Below are 26,527 nucleotides of genomic sequence, written 5' to 3' on the forward strand. Positions count from 1 at the left end.
ACAATTCCCGGGCAATTATTTTCACCAACAAATTTTGCTAAAAGGCCACCCACCTCCCTAAAAACGTACGATTCAGAGGGCAAACCGACCGCTTTCCTCCTGACGCCTTGGTGCCATTGGAAGCGCGGGGGAGAGCCAAGGGTACAGCAGGTCACTTCGCGGTGCCACGCCGCTGGCTGGAGGCGCTTTTCCCAGCTCCGTGGCTCTTCCCCTCTCTCAGCACCTACCTGGCCGTAGGCAGGGGGGCGATGGAAACTCTCTCAAAAACCTTCCTCCTCGGTGCCGCCGTTCATTTCCGTCCGTACTCAGTCGCCCACTGGTGTTTTGTTCAATTCGCTCTGTGCTGATTGTCAGCCTGCCCCTGAGCACGCATTTCATTAGGAACTATTAAAAGTGACATAAAAGAGAAGCTCTACCGTGATATTTACACGATAGTTTGGTTTTGGTTTTTTTTTTTTTCTGAGCCTGTCTGCTGCTGCTGCTGTTGCCGGGCTGGGCGCTGCGCACCGCGGCGTGCGGTGCGGTGCGGTGCGGTGCGGACGCCGGTCTCGGAGCCAGCCGGGCGAGTCGCGCTCTGCTGCGGGGGTCCGTGACTTCACACCAGTCACTCAGGTGGACTTGCCTTCGGTAATAGGATTGGGCAGCAGGGCATTCAGAGAAACGCACGAGAAATCCTTTTAGTTTAGTGAGAGAGAATATTAGGAGCAAGTATAAAGACGCAATCGTTAAAAAAACTTGCACCCGAATGAAAAGGGGTATTAAAAATCCCGTTTCTTTACTTTTGTGTGTGTTTCCTTTTATTTGTGCAAAGAATTGTTCATTCTTTCCTATTATTATTTCTAAAGACAAAGGCAGGTAAAAATACTCTGAGCTGGAAAGGACAGAAAGAAAAAAGGCGGGAGAAAGTAAAAGCAGGAGATTAAGGTGCACAAATGACAAGTGTTGGGGTTCAGACATGCAAAAGCAACTCTGTGCATTTATGCCGCTCTTTCGCGAGGCATCCGGTAGACGTCAAGCAAATGGTGGTGTCATCCAGTGGGCACTGCCAGGCTCTGCCCTCCCAACACAGAGCGAGGACTGTGACCAGATGCTGTGTGACCAAGTAGGTTCCCTCTGCACCAAACACCCCGAAAGCTCCTGTTCATCTCCGTTGCAGTAGCAGGGCCTGGGGCATTTGCACACCCATGGGCTGGCGATATTTATAGTCTGGTGGTGGTTCTTGATGGAGGGAAGGATCCTGGGATTCAGGTGCAGGCACTGGGAGTATGTCCAGGAAGAAGTTCTGCAGCACAGGACCTTTACTGTGCCACAAGCCAGGCAGCGCTGCAGGTGACAGCTAGTGAGGTCGGGGCAGCTAAAACCCACGTGAATCCTCACCTCAGTCCCCTGGGCAGGGCTGTTTGTGGGACCCCCTTAGCAGCGAGGTGCCACAGTTTCTCTGAGGCACAGAGGTGTGACAAAGAGCCCGTTCCCCTTTCTGCTACTGGCATTATCACGCTGGGGACATGCCAGGTTGATGAGGAAGGCTCAGAATATGAATCAAATAACACGCCAGTTTCTGCTGCCTCTCCCCTGCCACTATAGGAACATCCTTCTTCACAAAGTATTTATGCTAATCAATAAAAAAAATCCACGAACGCCCACCTACCTTCACCTCTGCGGTTCTAGGCAACTTGGGTAACATTTAAAACTACAGAGATGGTTAAAACCAAAGCCACTAATTGCTAGCAACCTCAGGGACAAGCACATGCAGAATGTGAACCACCCAACGCCAGGGAAGTCCCCATCCCAGCCCGGGCACCGCAGCGGTGTGCGCAGAGGCTTGCAGGCGGCAGGAGGCGGCTTTGGGAACAGGCTGCTTATCCCGGGAAGTTTGGTGCAACACGTGCAAAACCCCCTGAGACTGAGACAGAGGAAGGAAATAGTCGCTACCCAAGACATCCCCTCCCTCGCCAGCCAGCTCCTTCCAGGCTGGGAAGCAATGCCTGCCAGGCTGGTGACGGGAGGCTGCAGTTGCTGGACCATCAAGGCAAGCTCTTGGGAAGAGGTTGTCCTGTGTTTGGGGAGTAGAGAAGAAGGAGGGGCTGGGGAGGCGTTTTGTTTGTTTATTTCAGAGATTTTTCTCTTTTAAAAAATGATATGAGTTTTTATTCCTGGGCCCTGACCTATTCAGTGACAACTGCTGACTTTTTCATGCTCTCCCCAAGAAGCTTGGGGAGTAGGGGAGAGATTGTTTACAGCTGCCTTTTTTTTTTAAATATTTATGCATTTGTTTGGGAAATGCTGCGGAGGAAATGGCTTGCAGGAAATAATTGCTGGAAATAGGAAATCTTGGTGGATTTCCTATTTTTCAAGAAATCCACTGAAGTATTGATTTTCATTAAAATTCTTGGTTTTTGAAATGAAATTGTTTCCTGTTAATTTAACACTTAAGGGGTTGCTTTCATTAGAGAAAATAAAAAAAAAAAGGTCTATAAAATCCTTCCATGAACCTTTGCTTCCTGTTTTGGTTTTGAGCATTTTCCTGTCTGCTGCCCTTATCATTTTTAACTTTTATGGGACTGGAAAGCAGTTCCAGCCCAAGTTTTTTTTCCTTCTGTGGCCAGAGCTATGTAAAAGCCGATCAGACAGACAGGCAGGCAGTATGGGCACTTATAGAGCAAATCAGGTGCAAACTCTTGCTATTACACACATGTGTAGCGTCAGCCCTGCAAGTACCATGGGCTTCACTTGGTGAGGGTGTAAATAACCTACGGCCAGGCCCAGCAAGCGATCCAGGCACTGCGTGCGCTACGTAAAATCCTTTCTACAGCTTCCTCTTGTTGTTTCTCCCTGCTGGCTGATGTTTTTCTGAAGTGAAGTTCCTGCAGGCGTGGGCCTTGCTGAGGAGCAGAGTAGAGAGGAGGCTGACCACAGCACTGCAAGCTCCTGAGCGTTGTCGCCTCCTTGACTTCTAGTCGCAGTAACAAACAGCAGCACCTTAATTTACGGCAAACTGCTGCTCAGGTGGTCTTACTCGGCTTAAAAAGTGGCTTATTTCTGTCTTGGATTTGTCTTGTTTCTATAGCATAATAAGCTTAGATGAAACACTTCTAGCTCCACTGCTAGAAGTGCCTTGGGGTGGCTACAGCTACTGACATAGTCTGTATCCATGCAGCAGCAGCAGCACGTTGCACTTGGTGGTAAAGGCAGGTGGGTGTAAAGTTCACCCTTAGGAAAAGAAAGGGTGATCCCCCAGCAGACTGCAGTGCTTATTCTACCTGTTAGGGTACAGACAGTCTTTCAAGGAAGAAGTTGGTTTTAACTCACAGTAATGAGGTAACTCTATGATGCGGGTTTCTGAAATGCCAGGAGCAAAGGCAAACTGACCAAATTTTGTGACTCACTTCGTTCAGCTATTGCTGAGACCGCTCAGCTTGCTCTCCTGAAGTAAAGACTCAGTACTCTCGAGTGTTGTGTATCTTGTTGGCTTTGCTGTGACTGCTGGAACAGACCCTTCAGTGCTCCTACGACACAGGAACGACTAGCCCCGTGGTATTACCTGCAGCTGCCCGCTCTGCGCTCACGATTATGCAAAGCTCTTGCTGAGCTGCTGGATGCTTCTTTAGCATCTGCTCTATCCAGGTTTTTGGCTCAGTATCACTTCTGTTCAAAGCAGCCTCTTCTGTAAGGCAGGCTGCTTTAACTCACCCTTGCCAGCTGTCACCAGTGGAGATTCACTGCCTTTACCTATCGCTGGGGCTTTGTGCATCTAGAGCCCTTTCTCACACCACGCAGGCGGTCACCAGCGTTGGTCCTTTCTTCACACGCCTGCTTTTTCTCACGCAGGAAGCACTTAGGTTTGGGCAACGTGCAAAATAATAATAATAAAAAGCATATTCTTTGTGGTATTATCATTTACTGTAGAGTTGATCCCTAACAGGAGATGTCAACCATCAAAAGCTTGGCTCGTGGGCTGTTTGGAGGTGGTAGCTTGCTCATGCCTATTTGAAGTATTCACTGACTACAGGAGTTAGACATAATCTCATCTGGTTTACAGTCCTCATCTTTGACAGTTTGTCTTTAGAGAAGTAATGCTAGAACATGGCTTTTAGGCTCTGCCTTATTTAATGTTTTTAGCAGCTAAACCAGTATGTTTTTTGCCAGAGCCAGCAGCCTGTGAACCCACCTGTTGATACCTTCCCTGAGATGGTGGGGGGAAGCTGACTTCACTTATCTTCCAAAGAAACGTGATGGTGATGTTATTGGGCAGCATTGCTCCTAAGCAGAACTGACCCCAGGTCTTTGACCACTGGAGGACATCTCAGCTTCTACAGTTCCTGAATCCAAAATATTAAGAAGTGGTGGCACTAGAATGGGCCCGCCAAGCAAATGTTGAGAAGTTCTGTTGGGGGGTGTACACAAATACATTTCCACCCCTGTGAAGGCAGCCTGTGCTCATGGTGAGTAACACTGCGCTCTGTGATAGCTGTGTTGGAGCCGTGGGACTAAGCCAGGCAGGTTCTACTCCAGCTCAATCTCTCCCTGAATGCTTAATGCAAAATTCAAGGCCTATTTCTTATTTAAATTCCTTGCCTTCCTAATTTGAAAGACATTAAGTTTTGGCCTTTGCTTTTAAGCAGATGGATGCTCATCATTCACTTGTACGGCTCCTTTTTGTGCCATCATATCTGTTAGGTGCAGGAAAAATTTGCATTAGTATTGAGGTAGATCAAAAGATTTTCTTTCCACGTATGCTGCAAATAATGTCTTTTTCTGGGAGGAAAAAAAAAACAACCCAGGCCTTTCCAAATAGTTTGTGAGATGATCATGACCAGTGTTTTTAAAAAATATCTATCCCCCTGCCCCACGATGCAGCATCATCTAAGTATAGAAGGCTTCTAGTTTAGCATGGGTTTAGTATTTAAATGTTTCCTAAAAGTTCATTGTTTTACTGAAAAAAAAGCCCCAAACAAAACACACCACCCACCCAGACAGACCACCCTAATTTACGGGAGCTCTAAAAGGTAGCAGGATGACAGATAGGGAGGAAGGTGATCAATTAAGACATTAAGCATTTTGCACCACATGGACGCATCTGCATGTCAGCCAAATAATAAGGCCATCAGCTCATTTTCAGGGGGCTGTTGCCTACTTCAACTCAATCCTCAGATCAAAGAGAAAATGTCTGCTTGCATTTTCTAATCAGAAAAGGGATGCTAATTTAGGTTCCTTAATGTGTGGTGGTAAGAGACTTCTTCAATTAACTGAATTCTATAGCTCAGAAAATAAAAAAGGGGGATACAAAGGGAGTCAGGCTGGAAAGGCAGAAGTTCTCATTAAATCAAAGGTCCAATATTCATTACCTCCAGCATCTGGGGCTAAGCACTAAACATGGAGATCATCAAAGGGGGTTTAATGGGTTAAATTGAGAATATAATCTAATTAAAATATTAGATACGAGTAAATAGCTCTTTGATATTCATCTGAAGGTTTCATTAAAATAGGTACTTGAGGTTTGTATTAAGGGGGGATTATCACTTTTAAGCAGAAACAACAAGTTGAGGTTCCCTAATCAGAAATGCTTCAAAGTGTTACCATTCGGTTTAAAAATAAAAGTAGACAAGCAGCAACTGGCAGAGCATGGAGACATTTACCCAGCCCAGCTTGATGGATCATACCACAGGCATGCACCTTCTACAAAGAGGGGGCAAATGCAGTTCCCAAAGGCGAGGAGAAAGGAGGCTGAGGCAGAGGACGGTCCCATTGCAGAAGGCGCAGTGGACTTCTGAAGACATCCACAGCTGCACTTTGATATGCAAAACATTTCCCCTGCAACCTGACCCATGCAACACGAACCATGCCCTCACTGGAAGACACGTCTTCCACCAACTTTCCCACAGGGATTGTGTACGTCACAAACTTCTACCTGCGAAGTCCAATTCAGCACATGTGGCGGGAAGCAACCGACAGGGTGGAGAGCTTCCTACCTCTCAGGTGGGCCAGGAGGGCTTTAAAGAAAGGAACATGCCCTTTTTCCACGATGGAGAGATGCAGTATGGTGATCAGTTTTTCCCACATTAGCTTGGGAGCCTGACTGGAGATCCTGCAGGGTGTATTTCAGCAACTAACCCACTTTCAGGAGGACTGAGGCATCCTGAGGACTGTAGGTTCTAGGTCAAACTCCCCCAGGAGTCTATAAAATGAAAGGGATAGGACTTTTCCAGCAATATATGTCATATGTCCGATGCCTTAACTTCACTGTACACCTACTGGAAAAATTACCTTTCCTGTGAGACATCCAGTGAATGAAACGTTAACTCAGAAATGTGTTAAGTCTTACACATTCTACCTTTAACAAATCTATTCTATCTTTAACATATCTATATTCTTTAACAACAGGTGCGTCTAGAAAAAAAAAAGAGCCATTTCAGAGATACTCTCTCTTTTATTCCCCACCTTACCTTTCCATTATTAGCCTCCTTCAAGGAGACTCAAACCCTTTTTTTTGCCCAAAGTCTAATTCTCTCTCTTCTCCCACACAAAAAGGGACCTAATACATTGGATAAAGCAATTACACATAATCACAAGGTTGTTGTGGGTTTTTTTCCTTTTAACTACCCTATTTTTGAAGAGATTATAGTGTGTTTTCTTCAAAATTCCCTTGCTGTGTGTTCTAATCACATTTCATATGCTGACTTAAATCATAATTTACTAAGTTAAAGAAACGGAACCATCGTAAGAAACCCATCTGTTTGTTGTTATTTTTATAGATTTAATCTGTTAAAAGCTGTCTCCTCTCAAACATGTAGCTCTCAATTATCCTTAGTTACTCAATATATTTTCCAACTGCTTCTGGCTAATAACAGATTGTCTGCATGATCAGCCAAGACTTGTTTGGAATTTTCTTGTCCCAGATGAAGCTTCAAAATTTTGGTCTTGATGAGACAACTATTCACCAACAGATAACAGACTAACATTCGAATAATTAGCGTTGTACCATTACCAACTGCAATGTTCGGTGCACATTTTTGTTCTCTTTCTTACCAGCAATGGATTATTTTTGGCTTTATTTCTGGACAGTCTGCCAAAGTCTCCTCTGCACTTCAAAAAGAGAAACATTGCTGGTATTAAGATCATCAGATGAAACGGATGTTTATTTTTAATGTTTTGTAGATATGCCCATGTTGGACGTGTCTAAAAATGATCCAGCTGTGACAAGCCAACAGCTGATTAGTCTGGAAGACGCAACTGCTAGATCAGTCAGCTGACTTCAGAGAAACAACAACAGAGATGGCCATACTTAAAATGCTACATATGAAACTGTTTACATTTTTAAAATTAGGGACAGTAGAATTGGTTCTAAAATTTAACAATGATTAAACTTAAGCCACTTTATATTTCAATGGAATGGTAAATCAATATGTGATGGTCATAGCTCATAATTAAATAGTTCGGACACTTTTGCCTTGAAGACATCCCTAATAATTTCAAGATACTTATAAGATATGAAGGGTTCTGAAAGCAGCAACAACTTGCTTCTCCTTCTCGTGTCTATTTTGCAAAGTTTCCAAGGATGCAATTTCAGGTAAACTGTCTCCATTTAAAGTCTGTGGCAGAACTCTTTCCTCTTTTACCTCTTCATCTGATGGTCTTGCTGTGAAAGTCTTTGGTCTAGGAATCTTCTTAGCATATTCCAGTGCCTAAAAACATGAAAATTGGGGTAACTGATTAAGAGAAAACCTGACCAATATTTCTCAGAGAATGTAGGTGTTTCGATGTTGAGTCAAATTAATAGTTCTCCTAATTCCTGATCTTGTTTCTGACAGTGTTCAATACTAGATGCTTCAGTGCCAACTGCAAGAAACCTCCGCAGTGGGCAAAATAACCCATCTCAAGGAGATTTGCTTTCTGATACTTACCACTGGAGGCCACCTTAAATACAGAAGCAGTGTCTTTTTCTTTAAGAAAGAAAAAGCAGCATGAGTCTATTAAGTTTATAAACTTTTTTTTTCGGTCTCATTAAGTTCTTGTCCTCAGTCATATCTTATAGCAGGGAGTTCTGCAGGTTAGTATGACAAGGATGGAAACTGAGCCCTCCTGTGACAAATTCTAAGGAACTGATGTATTGAAAGCCCTAAAATGTTAAAACAAGTTTTGAAGGGAAGTCTAGGTAATTGTTTTAAATTCTCTGGAACCTGATTTAATATAACCCCATGCCACATTCCTTTCTTGTTATTTTCAAAGCTAACACAGTTCTGAACAAGAAAAGATTCCAGAAGAAGTGAGGATGGTATTAGAGATGCCAACCCTTAACAGAGAACTGTTTCAGAGTAAAGAAAGAATTGCCTCTCACAGAATTCTGTTACAACCATGCATATTCTGTTGTGACTGGAAACGTCTTTACCAGTAACACCCAGTCGGCACAGAACCCACACATACTATACTGTGGGTATGAACATGAATATAAACAGCAGCATGAAATATATCACCATTCCAATTCTTTTCTGCTTCAGACACTCTGAATGTGTCTATACTGAACAAATATGCCGTGAAGCAGAGAGAAAGGAGGGCAGTAACGGAACACTGACAAGGAAAGCGTATTTTGAAGAACTGTACCTCCCACACTGGTCGAGTGTTTGCTTTTATGCTGTGTTTTTCCAAGTATGTATTTCTGTAGCAGGATGTAGGTAAACTTGCACGTGTGAATGTGAGACATAGGTAAAGACTATATTGCACGAACCAGAAGTACTTAAGTTCTGTTTAACTGGGCTTAGGTCCTACTGCGTGATAGGCTTAACTATCAAAATTAAAAAGAAAAATGGGAAGCTGTTGTTCTAGATCTGACGTGTCTCACTGAAGCTGAGCAGGGCCATGCTGAAAAAGGAATGCCAAGCACATACCTGCAAGAGTGTCAAATGGTATGGAATGACGTATGGAACCTGGAAGGCTGTCTTGCAGGGGGAATGGAAACAGTATTACAGAAATCCTGAAACTGAGAGTGCCCTGCTTTAACCTGGGACATTTTTTGGTGTCTGTGTTTCAGTCGCATGTATTTGGAAACACCTGTTATTCTCAAGTGGAAGTTGCATTATCTCACGTTCTTGGTGAAAGAGTGTCTGGGAAGTCTTCTGAAGGAATCCAAAGCCCTTTTGACATCCAAAGAATGCAGTGTCATCTCTGTGGTTTATGTGAGGTTTTGAAATAAATGCAAGTAACTGAGGAATTCAACTGATATTAAACTCCAAAACTTTCTTCCTGAAGCATGCAGCTCTCATTCATCACCTTGGAGTAATACCTGTTAGCATGCTTTCAGCACCAGGCAGGTGAGCTCCTGCAGAACTGATTGGATAAAATACATGCTATTTCCAGAGCTTTATTACTTCCTGCAACAGGGAAAAGGTGCTCCCTTTGTTTGTTTATGTATGCCACTGTCATGTAGTCAGTCGTTGCTCATTTGGGCTATTTTTGACGGCCAGTGAAGGCTAAAGTGATGTTGTATGGGCTTGAAAAATAAGACCAATTACTGTAGCTATGCAACTGAAGTGAAAAGAGTTTGTGAGTGAGACTGACAGGCAGGTGGATAATAGACTAACAAGAGGATATCTGTGGTCCATTAGATGAGTGCACTCTGCAGTAGTGTGGCCTCTACCGCTGATGTGAAGCAGAGCATGTGCTGCACTGGGTAATGTTCCTAGGTGGGTCCCACTCTCCATTATTCCCACCCTTTCTGCAGGAAAACATCACTAGCTGTTTAAGCCAAGTTGAGTGCTGGTAGCTTGGATGGCGTACTGCTCCGTTTCCACTCGGTACACTGCCATGAAGAGCAAGGCAGATGCATGGACTGAAGACTGCTGTTGGCAAAGAAACGAGCAACTCTTGACATACATCTACAGCCATAACAGAATAGATGCACAGATGAGCACTTGCCAGGATCCCATGAAAGCAGGAGTCCTGAGAGTTGTTAAAAGGAAAATCAAAATGCAGAAACTATTTTAGCCTACTGTGAGTTATATTTATGCTTTTCCCTTTCTTTGTGCAAAGTCCAGAATCTCTCCCTGCATGCATTTTAAAGGGACTCTGCTCTTACCTTCTGTCTTGAGACTGAAGATATGACCTGGGGTTTTGTAGGTAACCTCTGAACCGAAGCAATGCTTTTCATATTGTGTTCCTTAATTTGCCTTGCATATTCCTTTTGTTGCTTTAACTTTTCTTTCTGACAAAAGCAAAAAAGTGTATGGTTAATTTAATGTCTCAGTGGATCCATCAATGAAACACTTTTTCCACCAGAGTCTTCCATTTTCACCTTTGTTGCTGTTTAACCTGGCTACGCTATTGATCATTCCTCAGCAGAACACAACAGGAAATCCTGATAAGTGGCACAGCTTTTTTCGTCACTCTTCATTTTTAAGAGCTTTTTCTTGGACCGTATTGAGGATAGAGCTCAACTTAAATGCAACAGATGCATCTTTATTCTGAATGTTTCAATATATCTGTTCAGTTCTACAATGGCTGTGCTAATTTCTGTCAGCTTTTGCAATGACTTTTAAAACCTCTGCACTACTTTTAAGGCCCTGAATGATGTGCTTCATTACTTAACTGATATTCTGTGTCTTTACATTTCCAGCAATGCATTATGCTCAAATTCAGCAGTATGCTCTACCTTGCCCCTGTATTCAGCCAATGTCAATTATTTCCATTCAATGCAATGATAGCCCAGTGGCACGCCCGGTTCCAGAAGTGCTATGATGGTGTTAAAAACACAGAGTCCTGGGCTATGCACCACTCTGTCCATTCCAACTTCAGATCTCTGATCTGTTTCATTTATGGCACGGAGGAAGGAAATACAGGGGCTTCTCGACGACTCCAAAGGGATGATCATTTTACCATTTTCCTTCCTGCTCTCCTGCACTGTTTCTATAAAGAACGCCATATAAAGCACCTGTTGTCAGATTAATAGGGTCTCAAAGCATGCAGGATGGAGTTTGCAGCACCTTAGACATGCATCTGCTACCAGACCCTCATTATCAGCAGAGAACAGGTCAAACGATACCGATTGTTCAGATACTTGTTCTGTCTCCATTTCAACAGGGTAATGTGCATCCAGCTATTCTCTTCTTGTGTTTACACAACTTCCTCTTTTACTTCCACTTTGAAGGTTAGGAAAACCTTCTATACTGGGAATCACAAGGCAACTGTCACATGAGTGTATAGTTTACTGAGGTACAATTAGCGCTGTTGAATTCTGTGAACTGCTCCCTGTTTCTGGAACTACAAAATTAGAGGGATAAAATTATCCACACTACAATTGTCTTTCCTTCTATTTGAATCTCCCCTTAGAATCTCAAGGTAGACCTAGAGTCAAGGACACCAAGTACCAGCCAGGGAGTTCTTGGCCATTCCCCCCTGCCTAAGTTCCCTTTGCACAACTGAAAAGTAGATCACGTAATAGGGACCACTTACTTTCTCTTTGATTGCTTCATAGTCAGGTCCAAGGCCTCCAAGCTTCACATTCAGATTTATGTAGGCTTTTGAGCTGCACGGCTGGAAAACAAACAGCAGTGACAGATTTTCCTTTACGTGATTTCACAGAGAGCATAATTAAAGCAAGTCTTGTAGCGGACACCCAAGATAAGAGCAGGGTTCAACTTGCAGTCTCAGTCTTACCTTTGGCATGTCTCCTTTAAGGATTGTAAGTGACCAAAAGATTGAGTTAATTGCACAAGTCAAATAACACTGTATTTCCTTTGAATCTAGGTGGGTAATTGCCAATCATCCAAATCACAAAGCAATACTTTCTCAATGTCAAAAATGATCTTTTGTAAGCTTTACTTTTAAACAGCTTGAAGTGACCTGTTTGATTTTTGTTAGAATGAAACTCCAAAGAAACTGTTATAAGAGAAGCAGATAAAAGTACCTCATTTTGGTGGTAAAAAAATTAGGCAGTAGTAACCTTTCTTTGTTCTCAAAATGGCAATGTAAAATTGTTCACAAAGAGTTGAAGAATACGTGCCTCGCAGCACAGCAAAAGCTTTACAAGTGCATAGGGAAGACGGGTGATGAGTGATGTGTGATGCCATTTCAATACATTGTAACATTACTACAAAGACCCCAATACTTCCAGAATCTTTTAAATCTCTTTCAAGGACACTAGATTTATTTTTAGAAGTGGACTACGTTTTAAAAACTTGTCAGTGGAAACACATTATGATCAGCTCTGTAGTAATTTCAATCACAGAGTAATGCAGAAACACCAAGAAACCTGTATATGCAAATAAAATGTGCATTACTTCAAGGGGCACGTTCAAATTAAACTCAACTGCAGAGACACTAATACTATGCACCCAATTTTCTATTTGATGTTTCTTTGTGTCAGTTATCCCTATATTCTTTGGTGATATACTTACACCTAGTTTTTAATTTAAGGTACTGTAAAGAGTTAATCATTTAGCTGCCTACAGTAAAATCAGGGTTTTCTCACTTCATGCGATGAGTATGACTGCACTTGTTTATTAGGAAAAGCTGGATTTTTCTGTGCGATATAAACAGTCTTATTCTTTCGGCATTCCTTACATACGAAGCATGAGAAAGCTACTGAAAATACAGGACAGAAACAATGGTTTGAACTCAGGGCAACAGAAAGGGAAGGAAATCTGCCCTTCAGTTACTATCATAATCCAGATAATTCTTCTTAGAGGCATTCGAGCAGCAATACACAAACTGCCTCCTAGATGAAACCCATGAGTAATTATTCCAGCTTAGTTTGTCTGCCCTGAGACTTGGAGCTGGCTTCTTAAACATTTAATTTGTCATGGACACACAGGGATATCAATATGCTATTCCACTGCATCTGTGTTAACTGGTTACAGTATGCAAGTGGACACACAGGGAAGACAAAAAGAACCAAGTTTTAATAAGGACCGAAATGGGATCATCAGGAGACTTGTACTAGTGTTTACGCCGTTACCTTTACAAATCCTCTAAGTTTGTTGTTGTTCAGTTTGATTCCCTTGGAAACCAAGAGATTTGAGTTGGATACCAAATGAGCATGACCAGGATAATGGTTTGCTCAGATCTGAGGTCTGGCTACCTGCTGCTTTATACAAACAGCTTTATTCTAAATCATTTTATCACTGGATAACTTAAAGGACAAACACTGCTCTGTGTGTTCTTAGAGCTAATCAGGACTGAAAGTGACAGAGGGAGAGGTGGCGGTGAACCGCCTTGCTCTTTAGACTAAAATGATTTTAGTGTCTGCTTCCACCTTTGTTCCTTGGTTTTTAATGCTCTGGGCAAGTCTGTGTGTGTCAGCGTGCTCTCCGTAACAATGAAATATTTCTCAGTCCCCATTCCTTTTTTTTTTTTTGTGAAGATCTTTGGATTATTAAGAAAAAATATATTAATCAGAGGGGGAAATAGAAATGTAAAACCATCCAATCCACATCTACTTGCCTACCTTCTTGCTGATTTTAGGCTGTTTTTGCTTTTCCATTTGCATGAGATATCCTTCTGAGTAGCTTCGGCTTATTTTCTCTCGGTTTCCTTCACCATTCTCTGGATCTACATCTGAACGACTTTCTACCTGTGGGATTATAGGTGGAAGTAGGCTGAACACGTGCCTGTCAGCTAAGTGAGCTTCTGTCAGATGAGTGATGTCTTGGTGATATCGCTCCATCATTTGTGTAAATTGGGAGGCTCTACAAGGGGCTGTTGGTGAACTGTGAACAGAAGATTGAGAAGACCTCAAAAAAGAAAGAGGGGGGGGAAAAAAAGAATTTATTTGATATAGCAGATAGCTCAACAAGCAGTCTGTATATGGAATGGTTCTTGCTCACAGAATATACTGGGAACATGAAGAGGGAAAGACGGATAATTCACAATGACTGACTTTGTCTGCACCGGAGTGTATGGAAACTGTTTAAAATAAATTGAAAAAATATAGATAGGGAAACTCTCAGTCCGATGCAAAGCTAGCTTAAGCCAATGAAAACTGCCTTTAAACAGCTTTGGATCGGGCCTGCTGAGTACTGAAAGAATTAAATGTCTATGTGAAATAAAACCTTCGTTTTTATCAAGGCAGGTGAAATTCTACATAACTAAGGATGTTCATGCCCTTCCCCATGTACAGCGAGCCAGAACTGGCACTGGAATGACTCTGGGTATTCATCCTGCAAGGCAAGTTTTGATAGGACTCGATGCAGCTAGCAGTAGACTGTTTATTCACAGTGCTCTCTGCTATTTATTTTTTCACAGAATCAAAGAATCATTTTAAACCTCTCCTCCTAGCCTTTCAGAAGGAAACTTTCAGTTGTGGAAAATTCTATAGGCAAAAGAGCCTGGAGTACAGAACTGCTCTTTTCCAACACCATATTTAAAAATCAATAGTTATAATGAATCCTAAGTTAGTAGTAATCTATAGTGGCAAGTTTGTAGTAAAATCATTTTATACTATGGACTTTAAAACATTTTCTTGGCCTTTTATATTTTTTCTGGGCACCATAGTGTTATGATAATACTGTTTTATATCCTTACAATAAACTACTGAGAGCACAGTTCTGATACCTTTTATCTGCATACATGTGTCTCTCACAATCCTGAAGTGATACTTGATCCTTCACCAAGTCTTGAAAAATTGCATTAAAAATACATGAAATATTCCTCTGATTTGGATGTGCTTGACCATTGGTCCCGTTACCTCTTGCAAAAAGCTTCACAGTGTTGTATAAATGTTGCTGGTCATGTGGAAGTCCATTCAGAGAATCATCCTGATATTTCTTGTTCTTCTTGCTGGTATGTGCTGGAGATACAGCCTCTGCTGGGTTAAATCTGTGTGATGTTGGATGAAAGGGATAGGTAGATGTGGTAAAATCCTGATTAACAAAATGTCTTGAATTTGGGAAATTATTTAAGCAAGTATCTGAATTTGCTTCTGTATTAGTGTCAGGGCCAAGAGAAGGACTTGGATACAGCCATTTCTGCAGCGCGCTGCTGTTGCCTTGCTCCACTGCCTGCATGGGAGCAGTCTGAAATTCCGATGTTTGGTGGTGCCTGTGGTGCCACAGCTTTGGTTCTGCTGGTCCTCCTGGCGGTTGTTTGCTACCATTCCTTAGGAAAGCTTTCCCTTTGAGGGTCAGGTTGGATTTTATTTTATTCCTCTGGGAGGACTTATTTTGGTGATCCTAAAATGAGTTATCAAAAGTGAGGTGAATTTCAGTGGTTGCTACTTTTTATATTCATTAAGATCAACAATATACAACTGTTTGGGTAAGTTTGCCTGTTACAATGCCTTTCGTGTAGCTATTTCTTAGAATTCTACAAATTAACTGATGTTTTGACTAGATTACCTCATGTCCTATGATTCTAATTCAGGACAATGTTCTTATTTAGACAGCCCTTAAATAGCTGCGCAGGTTACAATGAGGCTGAGTTCTGAACATGTACTGAACTTTGAACATGTGTTGATGTGGTGCCTTGAACAGGCCTGAACAGGCTGGAGTGCATCATCATTCGTCCCTTTAAAAACCAGGGAGGTATGGAGCCAGCCACCCCTGTTTAATGCACACTCACAACTAGAAAAGGGTTATAGCAATGTTTTATACGGCTGAATGAGTATCGTGATGGAAATTAGTTCTAAAAGTGAGCTCTTAGCAGACAGTGAAGTGTAAAAGGAAAAGCATCTGTGTTCTGAGGTCTAGTATGATAGGGAGACCAGTCTTCCTTTGTGGCGTTTGTAAGGCTTTGAGTTTGGGGTTCTTGAATTAACAAAACATGTCCTGATAGAAGGGCCCTTAAAGAGACCTAGGTATGGTGTCGGTCCTTCACAACTATGCCAGCAGTTTTTTAACATACTGATAATGAGACAGCCCAGTTTGCATAAGTTTGATTAGACCCATTAAAACCACTCCGTGCTGCTTGTACCTAACGCTGAGTCAGTAAGTTATGCTCGTCGCTAGACCAGGTGATGGCCTGGCTAGACTTAATTAAAAATTAAAATATGTAGGAACCCCTAGCCGAGAACAGAAGCACAGATGTCATTTAGGTGTTGCACAGACCATGCATAATACTGCATCAAAACTTTCCTTAATGGCCTGAGACACATTCTGAAGCAGAATGCTATAAAAATGGCTCCTTATAGATGCAGACCATATCTAAGAAAAGATGCTGTGGTAAATATGGAATGAGGGAGTTTTATCTGAATGAGATGCAAAAATAGGTGCCCTTAAATGCACAGGACTACTTGTTTCTAATCCTGTAGACAAGTGGTAGCTCACTGTCAACCATCTGGGGAAAATGCTTTGAAAATCAAATCAGTTCCTACCCTCTAACGGACGTAAACTGGACTAAATTTCAGGAAAAGATGGCTATGTACACACTATTAGACTGGTCCACAGTAGAAACAGACTCATGTCAATGATTTAAATGATTTAATTTCTAAACTAGCACTCTCCCCTGCCCTGTATCCTGCAAAACATTATCCGAATGCTAAGAAACAATTTCAGAATTTAAGCACACCAGGACTACTGTCTTGAGCTAAACTGACATACTCGAAATCTGGAGTTTATTTAAGATTTATTGCTTTCCAATTACAGCATCAGGTGTTGCCCATTTTAAGGAAAGACATGGCTTTCCTTCTAGGGAATATACAAATCCATTCGCAGTCCATTTAATCTTTGTCAGCGCTAAAATCCTCCGTTTCATCCCCCTGTCTCTCTAGGGTTCTTTTGTTAGCAACACTTGCAATCACTACATAGTATATGCACTCAGAATAACTACTTAATGGTAGGTATTAAATCCACATATAGAGCAGAATGTTTTGGCGAAAGCTTTAGCACTGGGGAATCCTGACTCCTGGTGCCAAGATGATGATTTGTTAGCTCGACCTCTGCTGTAACGATTAATGTTCTGGCATACTGTGCCACTGGTGGAAAGCATGAACTGCTGCCAAACTGGGACCAGGCCAGTACTTTTCCCATTTAAACAGAATGAGCAGCCCTGTAAAATACCTCCTTCCTTCTGAAATTCCATACATAAAGCACATTGCTCACAATGAATAGCAGCGTAACATCGTGTTTCTCCTTTACAGAAGTGCAGCTTCCAGTCTTAAGTGAACAGCAGGGAATTTAAACAGTCTGCGTGAATTACTTCAAATACTTGTAAAACAGAGAGTAGTAACTCAGTTACTACTAAGTTTGCCAATAACAGTTCCAGTTGGCTTGAAGTTCTGGTTCTGAAGTTCTTGGTTTTTCACCAGTGGTGATAACCTGGTCTCTTTTATTGCTCCAGAGACTATCCCACAGCATTGGTTTGAAAGGCCAGCATAAAACAGATCTATAGACTTATGGGTATGGAGGAGGTCAGTGCAACTTTCCCTGCTTGTAACATTTTCTGTTTCATGGTAACCCCTTGATGTTCACAGGGATTTTAGGGGACAAGTAATGCAACAGCAGTTAAGTTCTAGCTCAGAATCCTCATGAACCATCGAACACAACCCTGTGCTAGTTTGCGCTGTTACAACATTATCAACCAAATAAGGTCCTAAATAGATAAGATTCTTTGAGCTCAGCATTTCTTGGGATTTGGGATCCATTTGGGATTTGGGATCTAAATTTTGATTTTAAATAATTCAGTATATAAAGCAGCATATGCATTAAATTTTGGTGATTAGCTACTTATATACATCTCTCTAAGGATTTATTGTCAGTAATTGGTAATTTAAAAGTAATGAGGTTACAGCTTTAAATATTCAGACTTCAATGCTTTCACATATATATTTCAATTATCATGTTCTGTTGAAAAGGGACCTTGAGCTGCTGTGCTTTCAGGTACCATTTGTCTTCAGGCTCTGTTTTCACAGTCTGGAATGGTAGGGCACTCTGAACTGGTTCCTCATGGACAGTTTTAGGATCTGCAACCTAAAAACCGAGAATGTTTATGGCCACAGTCCAGACAAATGAAAGGATTTAGAAATCTTGGGGAAAGAATGAGAAATTATTTGCCTCCTATTAAAGCTAAAATGCTAAAGTTAGGCATTTTATAACAGATACCAAGAAAATGAATGGCTAAAAGAGAAAAGGAAAAAGGAAGCAAAAAACCAACTAACAGTGGTGTGGTGGTACAGGGTATTCCTTCTACTTTTATGAAGAAGGGAGGAAAAGAAAGTTGCAGGAAGTATGCACACAGAAACCTACTTGTAACCCTCAAATGTCTGGCCTTCTCCATTTATATGAGAGCTAGCGGATATATACTTAGTAGCAGAAAAGCAACTAGACAATCATCGCTGTCCAAGCAATCAGCCAGTGTACCAAGATATTGATGGATGACACACACCGCAGCAAGGTCTTGAACAAGGGAGTCATGCAGAAAAAGATGGCAAAACACAGTAACATTGCTAGAAACGTACAAGGAGTAGCTGCAGAAATAAAACATCTAATACACATAGCCTGGCAACAGTATCAAACAGCTTGTGCAAAACAGCAAGCCCACAAACAAGAACATCAACTTCACGTGGCCACACTCATGGTAGCACGATGGCTGGAAATAAAATTTCAGCGATTTTTTGAGGGTGGCTGCTGGCATTACAGATTTCAAAGCCAAGAGATATCCTTATAAATAGAGCAATAATGAAATTTTTTCTTGAAAGGACCAAACTTTTTTTCCCAATCTTCACACAAAAAAACCCTTTTAAATTTTTTTTATTTACACTTGTATTGTCCCAAACTGTCCCGTTAAGTACTGTAGCAGGTGTGACCTCAACTAAGTGTGCAGTTAGGCAGCCTCACCATACAGAGGCTACGTGCTGGGCTCACGCTGGTGGCAGAAGTACCTACGCACCACTGCAGACACTGGCTAACGCAGGAGAACTTGCACTGAGAAGGTATTTGTGACCAAGAGAATTATTAATGGAAAATCATAATGGTGAAAACAGTGTGAAGGAAGTGTTACATCCTCCTGGGGAGCTGAGCCTCTCGTCTTTGGGGGTGAGAGATTAGGACAACTAGGAAAAGGTAGGTAGGGTCTGTTGCTGAGTTTTCAGGTGATCCCATTGCTCCAAAGGGCGATGCAGATTCTGTCGGTTATGACTAGAAAAGTTCACAAATTAAGTTACTGCACAGGTTTCCTGAACTGTGGATAGATACAGCTTTGCAGTCAGTAAGATGTTTTTCGTGGAACCAACGGACTCACTGTATTGATAGTTTACTGGGCAGGTAAAGCATACTTCTACATTATCTCTTTGAAAGAGGAACAGGACACAACCTCTGCCAGCATTTTTTGTGAACTATTCTATTAATACCAATCAAATTGAGAAAATGATCAAATGAAATTGCATTTTGAGCATCATAAGCTGTGTAATGCCTATTCTGTTAAATTGAGGCCCATAATTGCTTCTCTACTGAAAAGATACAACAAAGACAGCAATCATGGCATGTCATTATCCCAGACTAGAAAACCGGCCTTTGCAGTGAGGACTTCAAAGGCTTGTGGTTCTCGAATTGCATTCGGCTGCTATTGTTGAAGCGCAGGCAATCTTGATTAGGTGTTTACACTGAGGTAAGGCGCAGTGCACAGAGAGTCTGAGTGCCTTGGTCTAGAGCCATTAAAAAATTGTACATTATGTTCCTTGCTTTGAAGTAAGGGGCTTGTAGGTAGGAAAGCAACTCATATTGAGTACAGCTGAGCTAGATTGGGCCACTACTACTCTCTCTTTCTCTCTCTCTCTCTCAAAGAAAGTCATCATCAGGTTCTTAAAGAATCAGGCAACACTGCAAAGAACTTGATGCTTTATAAAATGCCATATAAATTAGTAAATATACAGATCAACACACATTTATTATATGTTTTGGTACATACAGCCTGCTGTCTGTATGCAGAGAGATAACAGCTGTAAATTGTGCAAGAACGAGGCTGCAAATATTTTATTGTTATGTCAGTTGAAAAAAGCTGTATACAAAGTAATTACTGTAGTGCAAATGCTATTTCACCACCAATGTACCTGACAGCCAACAGTGATCGTATCAATAAAAACAGCTTCAACATTCTGCAAAACTCAAAATAATCCAGTTTAGGCAAATATAGGATTCAGAACATGTTTGATTGCTCCAGCAGAAGACATGTGGCTTGTTTGCTTCTTCGTGCGGTTGGTGCTTTTGCACTTTTGATACAGTTTCCCAGGTGAGGTGACCAAAGTTGGCTCATGGACCACCTCTGGTCAACAAAATGCTCCCGTTAGGCCTTCTTTCACCCCCTCCAACAGGATGGAGCAATGGATGTCTTGATTAAGAACAAGAGAGGTAAGTACTTCTGCCTATGCCTATCTGCAGCACACACAAAGCTAGCTGACAGTGGGTGGTGATGCTGTTGAGGCGGTATCAACTTGTGGAGGAAAAAAACCACGCCTTTCTACACACACACCACCTGGATCCTGCTGTGTCACAGCTCTGCTGTCCCCATGGCTACTTCAGCAAGGTAATCTCAGAACATAGCCCTGATTTCAACAGATATTTCATTTTCTGTTACATATCTTTGAATAGTGTCTACACAATGAAGTCCTGATCCCTGGCTCCATTACTTACATATGAAACATTTTCAGAATTCCCCAAATAGTAAACATAATCATATCAACACAGCTTTAATTAGGATCAATCTACACTAATTATTTTTACCATCAACCAAATTATAACTGAAAAAACCAAGTGCTCTTAATAGCTCTGCTAGAAAAAAGCTCGTGCACCGTTACACTCATGGTAACGCAGTCAGCAGATGCCCTCTAGTGTTGTGTCAACTCTTCATTAGCCTTGGAAAATGTGTCACTTGAAGCAGAAAGTCTCTGTAGTTTTTGGAAGTTAAGAATTTTCTACGGTACAACTCGTGGAGTGATCCAATGACTCCCACCTTCCTATTATGCATAGTAAGTAGCAAGTAAAAGCAACAAACTAATGTATAATCGTTCATTAGGAACTGCAATTACATTTCCACTTAAACCTTAACACAAGTTGACTGACATTTCACAGTCAGTCATAAGAAAGCTAGGCCTTCAAATCCAAGTATTGTACATGACTCGTATCTGCTGACTGATTTCAAATATAAGGTTTGGTCTGGCTGAGAAAGCAATTAGGGGGAAAGGGTTGTCTGAGCACCCAAATCTGCCACATATTTCTTGGGTATTCCTACAGGTGTGGCCCTAAATGACAGTGATAAGCAAGACCGTGCACAGCCCTTGAAAGCAGTGTGACCACAACATGTTTTCCCGTTCTCAAACTCAATTGTAACTTCACATATACTTTTTTGTTATCGTCAGTGCAGGTGAAAGAACACTAATGCAGCTTTCTAGGCCACATAGTGACATCAAGGTTTCCTACTGCAGTTAAAAAATTTTGAGTGTTCTGCTATTAGAAGCAATTTGCATTTGCTGCATTGAGCAAAACTGGGAATATGGTATTCGCAGGGATGATCACTACCAAATTCATGTTGGCCAAGCACAGAAAAATCAGAGGCATTAAAAAAAGAACCACTGTTAAGGTGCAAAGAAGATTCCATAGGAAGGAAGACAGCATTTCTTCCGCATCAGAATTAAAAACTAGTGAGAGATCACTTCTGTGACCATGCAGACATGCTTCAGGGCCAAGAATAGGTGCAGCTTAACTAGGCTTGTACAAGGCCATCACTGGGGCTGTAACTGAGGACTTGTCAATTATTCCACAAAAGATGAACAAGAGTCTCACTGGAAATCCTAGGTTATCAGTTGCATGATAGATTGTAAATCTACTTACCTCCTCTGCAAACCTGATCATGCAGCTATTCCATTTTAACACTAGACAGTCCTCACTTTATACCAATTAGAAAACACGTAATAGCAACTGGAAACCTACCTGCTCTTGAAGAACTTCTTGCTTTTTATTGTGTAATAGAAGATAGGAATTTATCTTCTCTGAACGTAATCCTAGAGTCCGTTTATTTTTTTCCACAAAGTCTTTTTTTTCTCTTTGTGGTCGATCTTCTTGCATCTGAAGAGAAAAAGCACTGCCATATGTACCGGGACTATCTTTGAAATGACAGCCATCTGCAGATTCCTCCCCTTTGGTATGTAGCCTAAAAGGTTCACTGCTGACCATGGCATTTTGTTCATGAAAGCTCAGTAATTCTGTACCAAACTCTGAGAATGAATCTTGCGACTTTGCCTCCTGTTGATTCCTTTCTTCTGGGGAGCCATTGGAATGCAGGTAAAATGAATCTTGTGAAAAGTTCACACTGCTTCCTCCAGCAACTTGACACACTCTTTCTGCCTCAGAAAATTCTGCTACCTCTTTTGCGTTCTTCCAGTTAGGATTGTATCTTAGGCTGAAATATTTGTCCACAGACTGTTGTTTCCTATTTAAAAAAGAAACACAAAGTTATTTATGTATAAATTGTATAAATTCTATACTATTTCAGCATGCACTGTGAGCCAACAAATGTCCTGCAAATATGCTCAACTGAATTATTTCAGTGCACACAGTATGGCCATTTGTGGGATCGGGAACAGAATAGTTTTATCAAACATTTTTTTTAGTAGAAAATTCAGGCAGGGCCTCCTCATCTTTCATTGTCATTATCATTGAATGATAAATTGGCCTAACATTCAGATAACAGTAGAATACTGTCTTTATCCTAAATCTAGCATAGAAATCATAAGCACTAGTAGAATCAACTAAAAGATGAAATTATAACATACTGCTTCTGTTGTTTTCTTTAAAATGATGTAGCCTACAAATACAGTATGTGTTGCTCATGCTTCAGAGACTCTGCTGTATGAAAGAAGAGTCATATTCCTGGTAAAACCCCTCTCAAATATCAGTAGAACTGGCTGACGGAGCAAGAACAGCCTACAGCTCTCTACAAAAGATTTAAAGTAACTTCTCATTAAAACACAGGCTGTAATTGAGATAAAAGTAGAAAAACATAAATCAGGAAAACGTAAATCAGAAAGGTTTGTGGGTTTGGCATTTGTGGTTGGTTGTGTTTTGTTTTGTTTTGTTTTGTTAAAAACCAGCGTCCAAATCATTGCTCTGAACTACATTGGTCATAAAGCAAAGATGGTCTGAATTTAAAAAAACCCACAACTGATTTTGTTTATGATTTATGCTCTGATCCAACAGGAGGAAAACCAACTGCAGGAGACAAATACATACAAACTGACTTCCACGAGACATGAGGGCAGTGGCAGGAGTAAGAAACATTGGGGAAAAACACTTTAAACACTTTTTTCTGAACTGAACATGCAGTATAGTCCTGGTTTCTCAGACACTGGCAAACAGTGAGCCCTTCAAAGGGACATTTATAGGCACGGAAACCTGGTTGACTCTTCAGCCCCCATTTAAAGAAATGGACTGATCTGCTGGATTCTCCAAACTGTGGCATAGTTAATTATATTAAAATTACCACAAATCATTTATTCATCCTTTCTAAATTAGTTACAGGCCTATGCCTGTATTTCAGGCGGCTCCTAATAATAAAATTATCTGTTTCTCTAGCAATGGTTTTCATTTCAGGTAAGCAGCATTACTGCCGTGGTATCCTGTATGCTAGAGATAGATGACTTCCATCAGTGAAAACATCATTATTCCTAGTTGTCATATACCGCAGGTAACCAGAAATAGGTGACCATATTTTGAAATGAGTACAGAAATATGTGATATAATTGCAATGATTCAAATAACAGAGTATAATGCTAAAGAGTTCTATTGTGCTGAAATGTGTGCACAGCAGCTCAATTGTATTATGCAGGCCAGGTCACTGCACGGGAACAAAATGAGTGTGAAGAGCTCCTTCATCTCTCATCATCTGCAGACAAAAAGTGCACCTTTTATTCCTCCCCCCAACTTGATATAAAGGTTAGATGGACTCTGTGCTCATCAACAAAAGTGTTGTATGTAGACAACAGATGCAGCATTTCCTCTTCAAATTCCGAGGTTAGTAATGGATGTAGAGAGGGGGTTTCATATGTATATGCTGTGATATTTGCTCCGGTTAATGGACTGTATTTGAGTACTTACTAGGCTAAGTTCAAACAAAATAAAATCAAATTTCCATTTAATGAAGAGCCTCACATTCAGCATAGTATTCAGTCAAAAAAATTACTAAAAATTAGAGCATGTTTCTAGTACAATTAACATCATTTGCACTCACAATAAAATATTCAATAACTGGCCATTTTGCCTGTTGAGGAGGTGAATAAAAGCATGCTATTAATCATTTAGCCTTCATTTGTTTGCCATTTTATTTTAAGTAGACAATTAAATTGAAACTGCACATTATTATTACTTCATGTTTAATTTAATCCCTTTAAACTTGAGAATTATTCCCAATTTATACAATGTTAAAGCTTTTATGCATATGACGACAAATTTTATGTACCGAGTTAACGCTTTCTAAAGAATGTTTAAAGGTGACAGTAACCCTTGAAATTTTAATTTTAGATTTATTCATCTATCGGGACAAAACTGCATTCACTCAACCCACCAATTTTTGCCTCTAAGTTTTGTTACAGGAAGTGGCTTGGTTTGCTCAGCACAGGTCTTCCTGTAAGGGATGAAGAGAGAATGTGTTGGTACCGGTCCTTGTTTTCTCTCTGGTCTTTTTTCACAGCTCAGCTCCAGAAACCCTCTAGCCCATGATCTCGGAGCTGCTGCACCATCTGAAGGTCTGACCGTTACACGGCAGTGGCTGCCTGTTTGAGATGGTGGCCAGCATGTACTGTTGAATATTGTAGTGCCTGGTCCGCAGCCCATCACAGTTATGGGACTGCTTCCACCGACTGCAGCTCTGATCAAGTAGACAGGAGCGAGAGGGGATCTACATTTAACAGGCCCTTACCAGAAGCTCCCCTAATAACTTACCCAGAAATGTTTAAGAGTAGGGGTTAGCATATATCTGTTCACCACTTCCTACCTTCTTGCCTGCCTGTTTTAGAGGCACCTAAATAGACATGTAGTGTTTGCCTCTGTGTGCAGTGTCTAGAACCAGCACATGCGGAGCCTGTAACGTCTGTGAGGGATGTTTTCTTTTCCATCTTACCCTCCTACACTGCTGTTTTAACTAATAAACAGTTGAGGCTATGCTGAGAAATGGGCATAATGATTATGAATGTGGGTAAGATGAAACAATACGTCTTTGTGTGCAACTAAGACCTTAGGCGCTCTTTGTATCACTTTGGCAATATAAATTGGCTTCAAATATGTAACGTATATTCTGAGGAGCGTAAGGTTTTAAAGTGTCAGAACTATTCTACTCATCTACTAAAATCCTATGCCTTACCTTATATTACCATCATTCTTTTGTATTCCATTTGTATATTGATTTGTGTCACACTCGGCTCCTCCTCGTTCTTCTAAACTCGTCTCCTCCAGGCTATCTTCTTCTAAGCTGTCATTCTCCAGCTCCTCAGAATACACTCCTACCAGCTCTTCGTTTTCACAGATCCGTTGCTGGAGTTCTAACTGATACCGTCTCTCCTGAGCAAGGCTTTCAGAATCAGACTCTTGGGAGTCAAGCGGACTTGAGGCAAAGCCCCCTTCGTTTACAGATGGCCTTTTCCAGTTTGCAGGCTGAAAATCTGGTTGCATGAGTATGCCTTGGGGAAAACGTTTGTTACTCATGTCGCAAGTGTGTGGAGAAGAAACTGAAATATACTTTGTATGTGAAGGATTCATTCTGTGTTTTGCATGGATGGTATACACCAGTCCTGTATTTTGAAAACATGCGAGTAAACATAAAAAGGTTGTTCACTGTACGATAATGATTACAGTTGTTAAAAGCTGGAATTGTGGGTAGTAGCACTGGCTTGGGCTCAGAATTTGATATACTGTGGTTAAAACAATTCTTTCATCTCTTACACCGATTTTCTTTTAAGCGGTTAATATCAAGGTCCCTACACAACAGATGCATGACTTATTACTATGAAACCTACCATAAGCTATTAGTGGTAATAAAGCTAATCATGTATAAACAGCTTCTGAAAATTAAGAGAAAGCAACCAAACTGTATCTGTTATCTTCTGAGAGGTAAAAGAAATTTTATGTGTTTTCTTCATTCAACTTTATACCATCTTGACAAGTTATCAGCAAGAAAGCATGTGCGGCAGAGAAGAACGCAGTGAGAAGAACCGGAGCACTTCTTACACCGTTTGATTCCATTTCAATGCCCGTAAGTCACTGCACCACCGGATACTTACAGGGCAAAGCGTCTGGGAGGAAGGGAAAAGGCAGCGTTTTGTGAAGAAAGCTGCATAAGTCAGTTACAGTGCACACAGCGGGTCGGTTTACAGGTACGTAGTTTCACTTTAGCACGCGAGCGACTGGTAAGGTACGGACACGCGCAGTGTAACGGCTGCTTCAGGGTTAGCACAGCCTGCCACACGCCGCTTCCCGCCCCGGGAGGCCCCGCTCCCCCTGCAGCCCGCACCCCAAAGCCTGGCCCCGGCAAGGAGCCTTTCGCTGGAAAATGCCTCTCGGTGAGCAGCCTCCGCAGCGCGCCCGCGAGGCCTCGCCGGCACCCCCGCCCCAGAGCCTCTCCC

General features: G+C 41.5%; 1 protein-coding gene across 1 annotated transcript; it reads right to left on the minus strand.

Moving 5' to 3' along the window:
• Positions 1–6,587: 6,587 nt before the first annotated feature.
• JHY (junctional cadherin complex regulator) lies at positions 6,588–26,389 on the minus strand. The gene is made up of 9 exons (XM_064470892.1): positions 26,186–26,389; positions 25,270–25,696; positions 21,846–22,344; positions 17,781–17,891; positions 14,542–15,158; positions 13,436–13,721; positions 11,443–11,523; positions 10,070–10,195; positions 6,588–7,682 (listed from the first exon to the last, which is right to left on the minus strand). Exons 2-9 carry the CDS (start codon positions 25,662–25,664, stop codon positions 7,479–7,481), a joined length of 2,319 nt encoding a protein of 772 aa, XP_064326962.1. The 5' UTR covers positions 25,665–25,696; positions 26,186–26,389; the 3' UTR covers positions 6,588–7,478.
• Between the last annotated feature and the right edge of the window lie 138 nt (positions 26,390–26,527).

This window comes from Phalacrocorax carbo, chromosome 21 (genome assembly GCF_963921805.1).
Source record: "Phalacrocorax carbo chromosome 21, bPhaCar2.1, whole genome shotgun sequence".
Classification (NCBI taxonomy): domain Eukaryota; kingdom Metazoa; phylum Chordata; class Aves; order Suliformes; family Phalacrocoracidae; genus Phalacrocorax; species Phalacrocorax carbo.

What these genes read in the sequence shown, in the direction of transcription:
- JHY (XM_064470892.1), bottom strand. Translation starts at nt 25,664, where the DNA reads ATGAATCCTTCACATACAAAGTATATTTCAGTTTCTTCTCCACACACT. An exon ending in AAGAAGTTCTTCAAGAGCAG is followed by an intron (nt 17,892 to 21,845) that starts GTAGGTTTCCAG and finishes CTCGGTTTTTAG; the next exon opens with GTTGCAGATCCTAAAACTGT. An exon ending in CACATGTATGCAGATAAAAG is followed by an intron (nt 13,722 to 14,541) that starts GTATCAGAACTG and finishes TTCTTTTTTGAG; the next exon opens with GTCTTCTCAATCTTCTGTTC.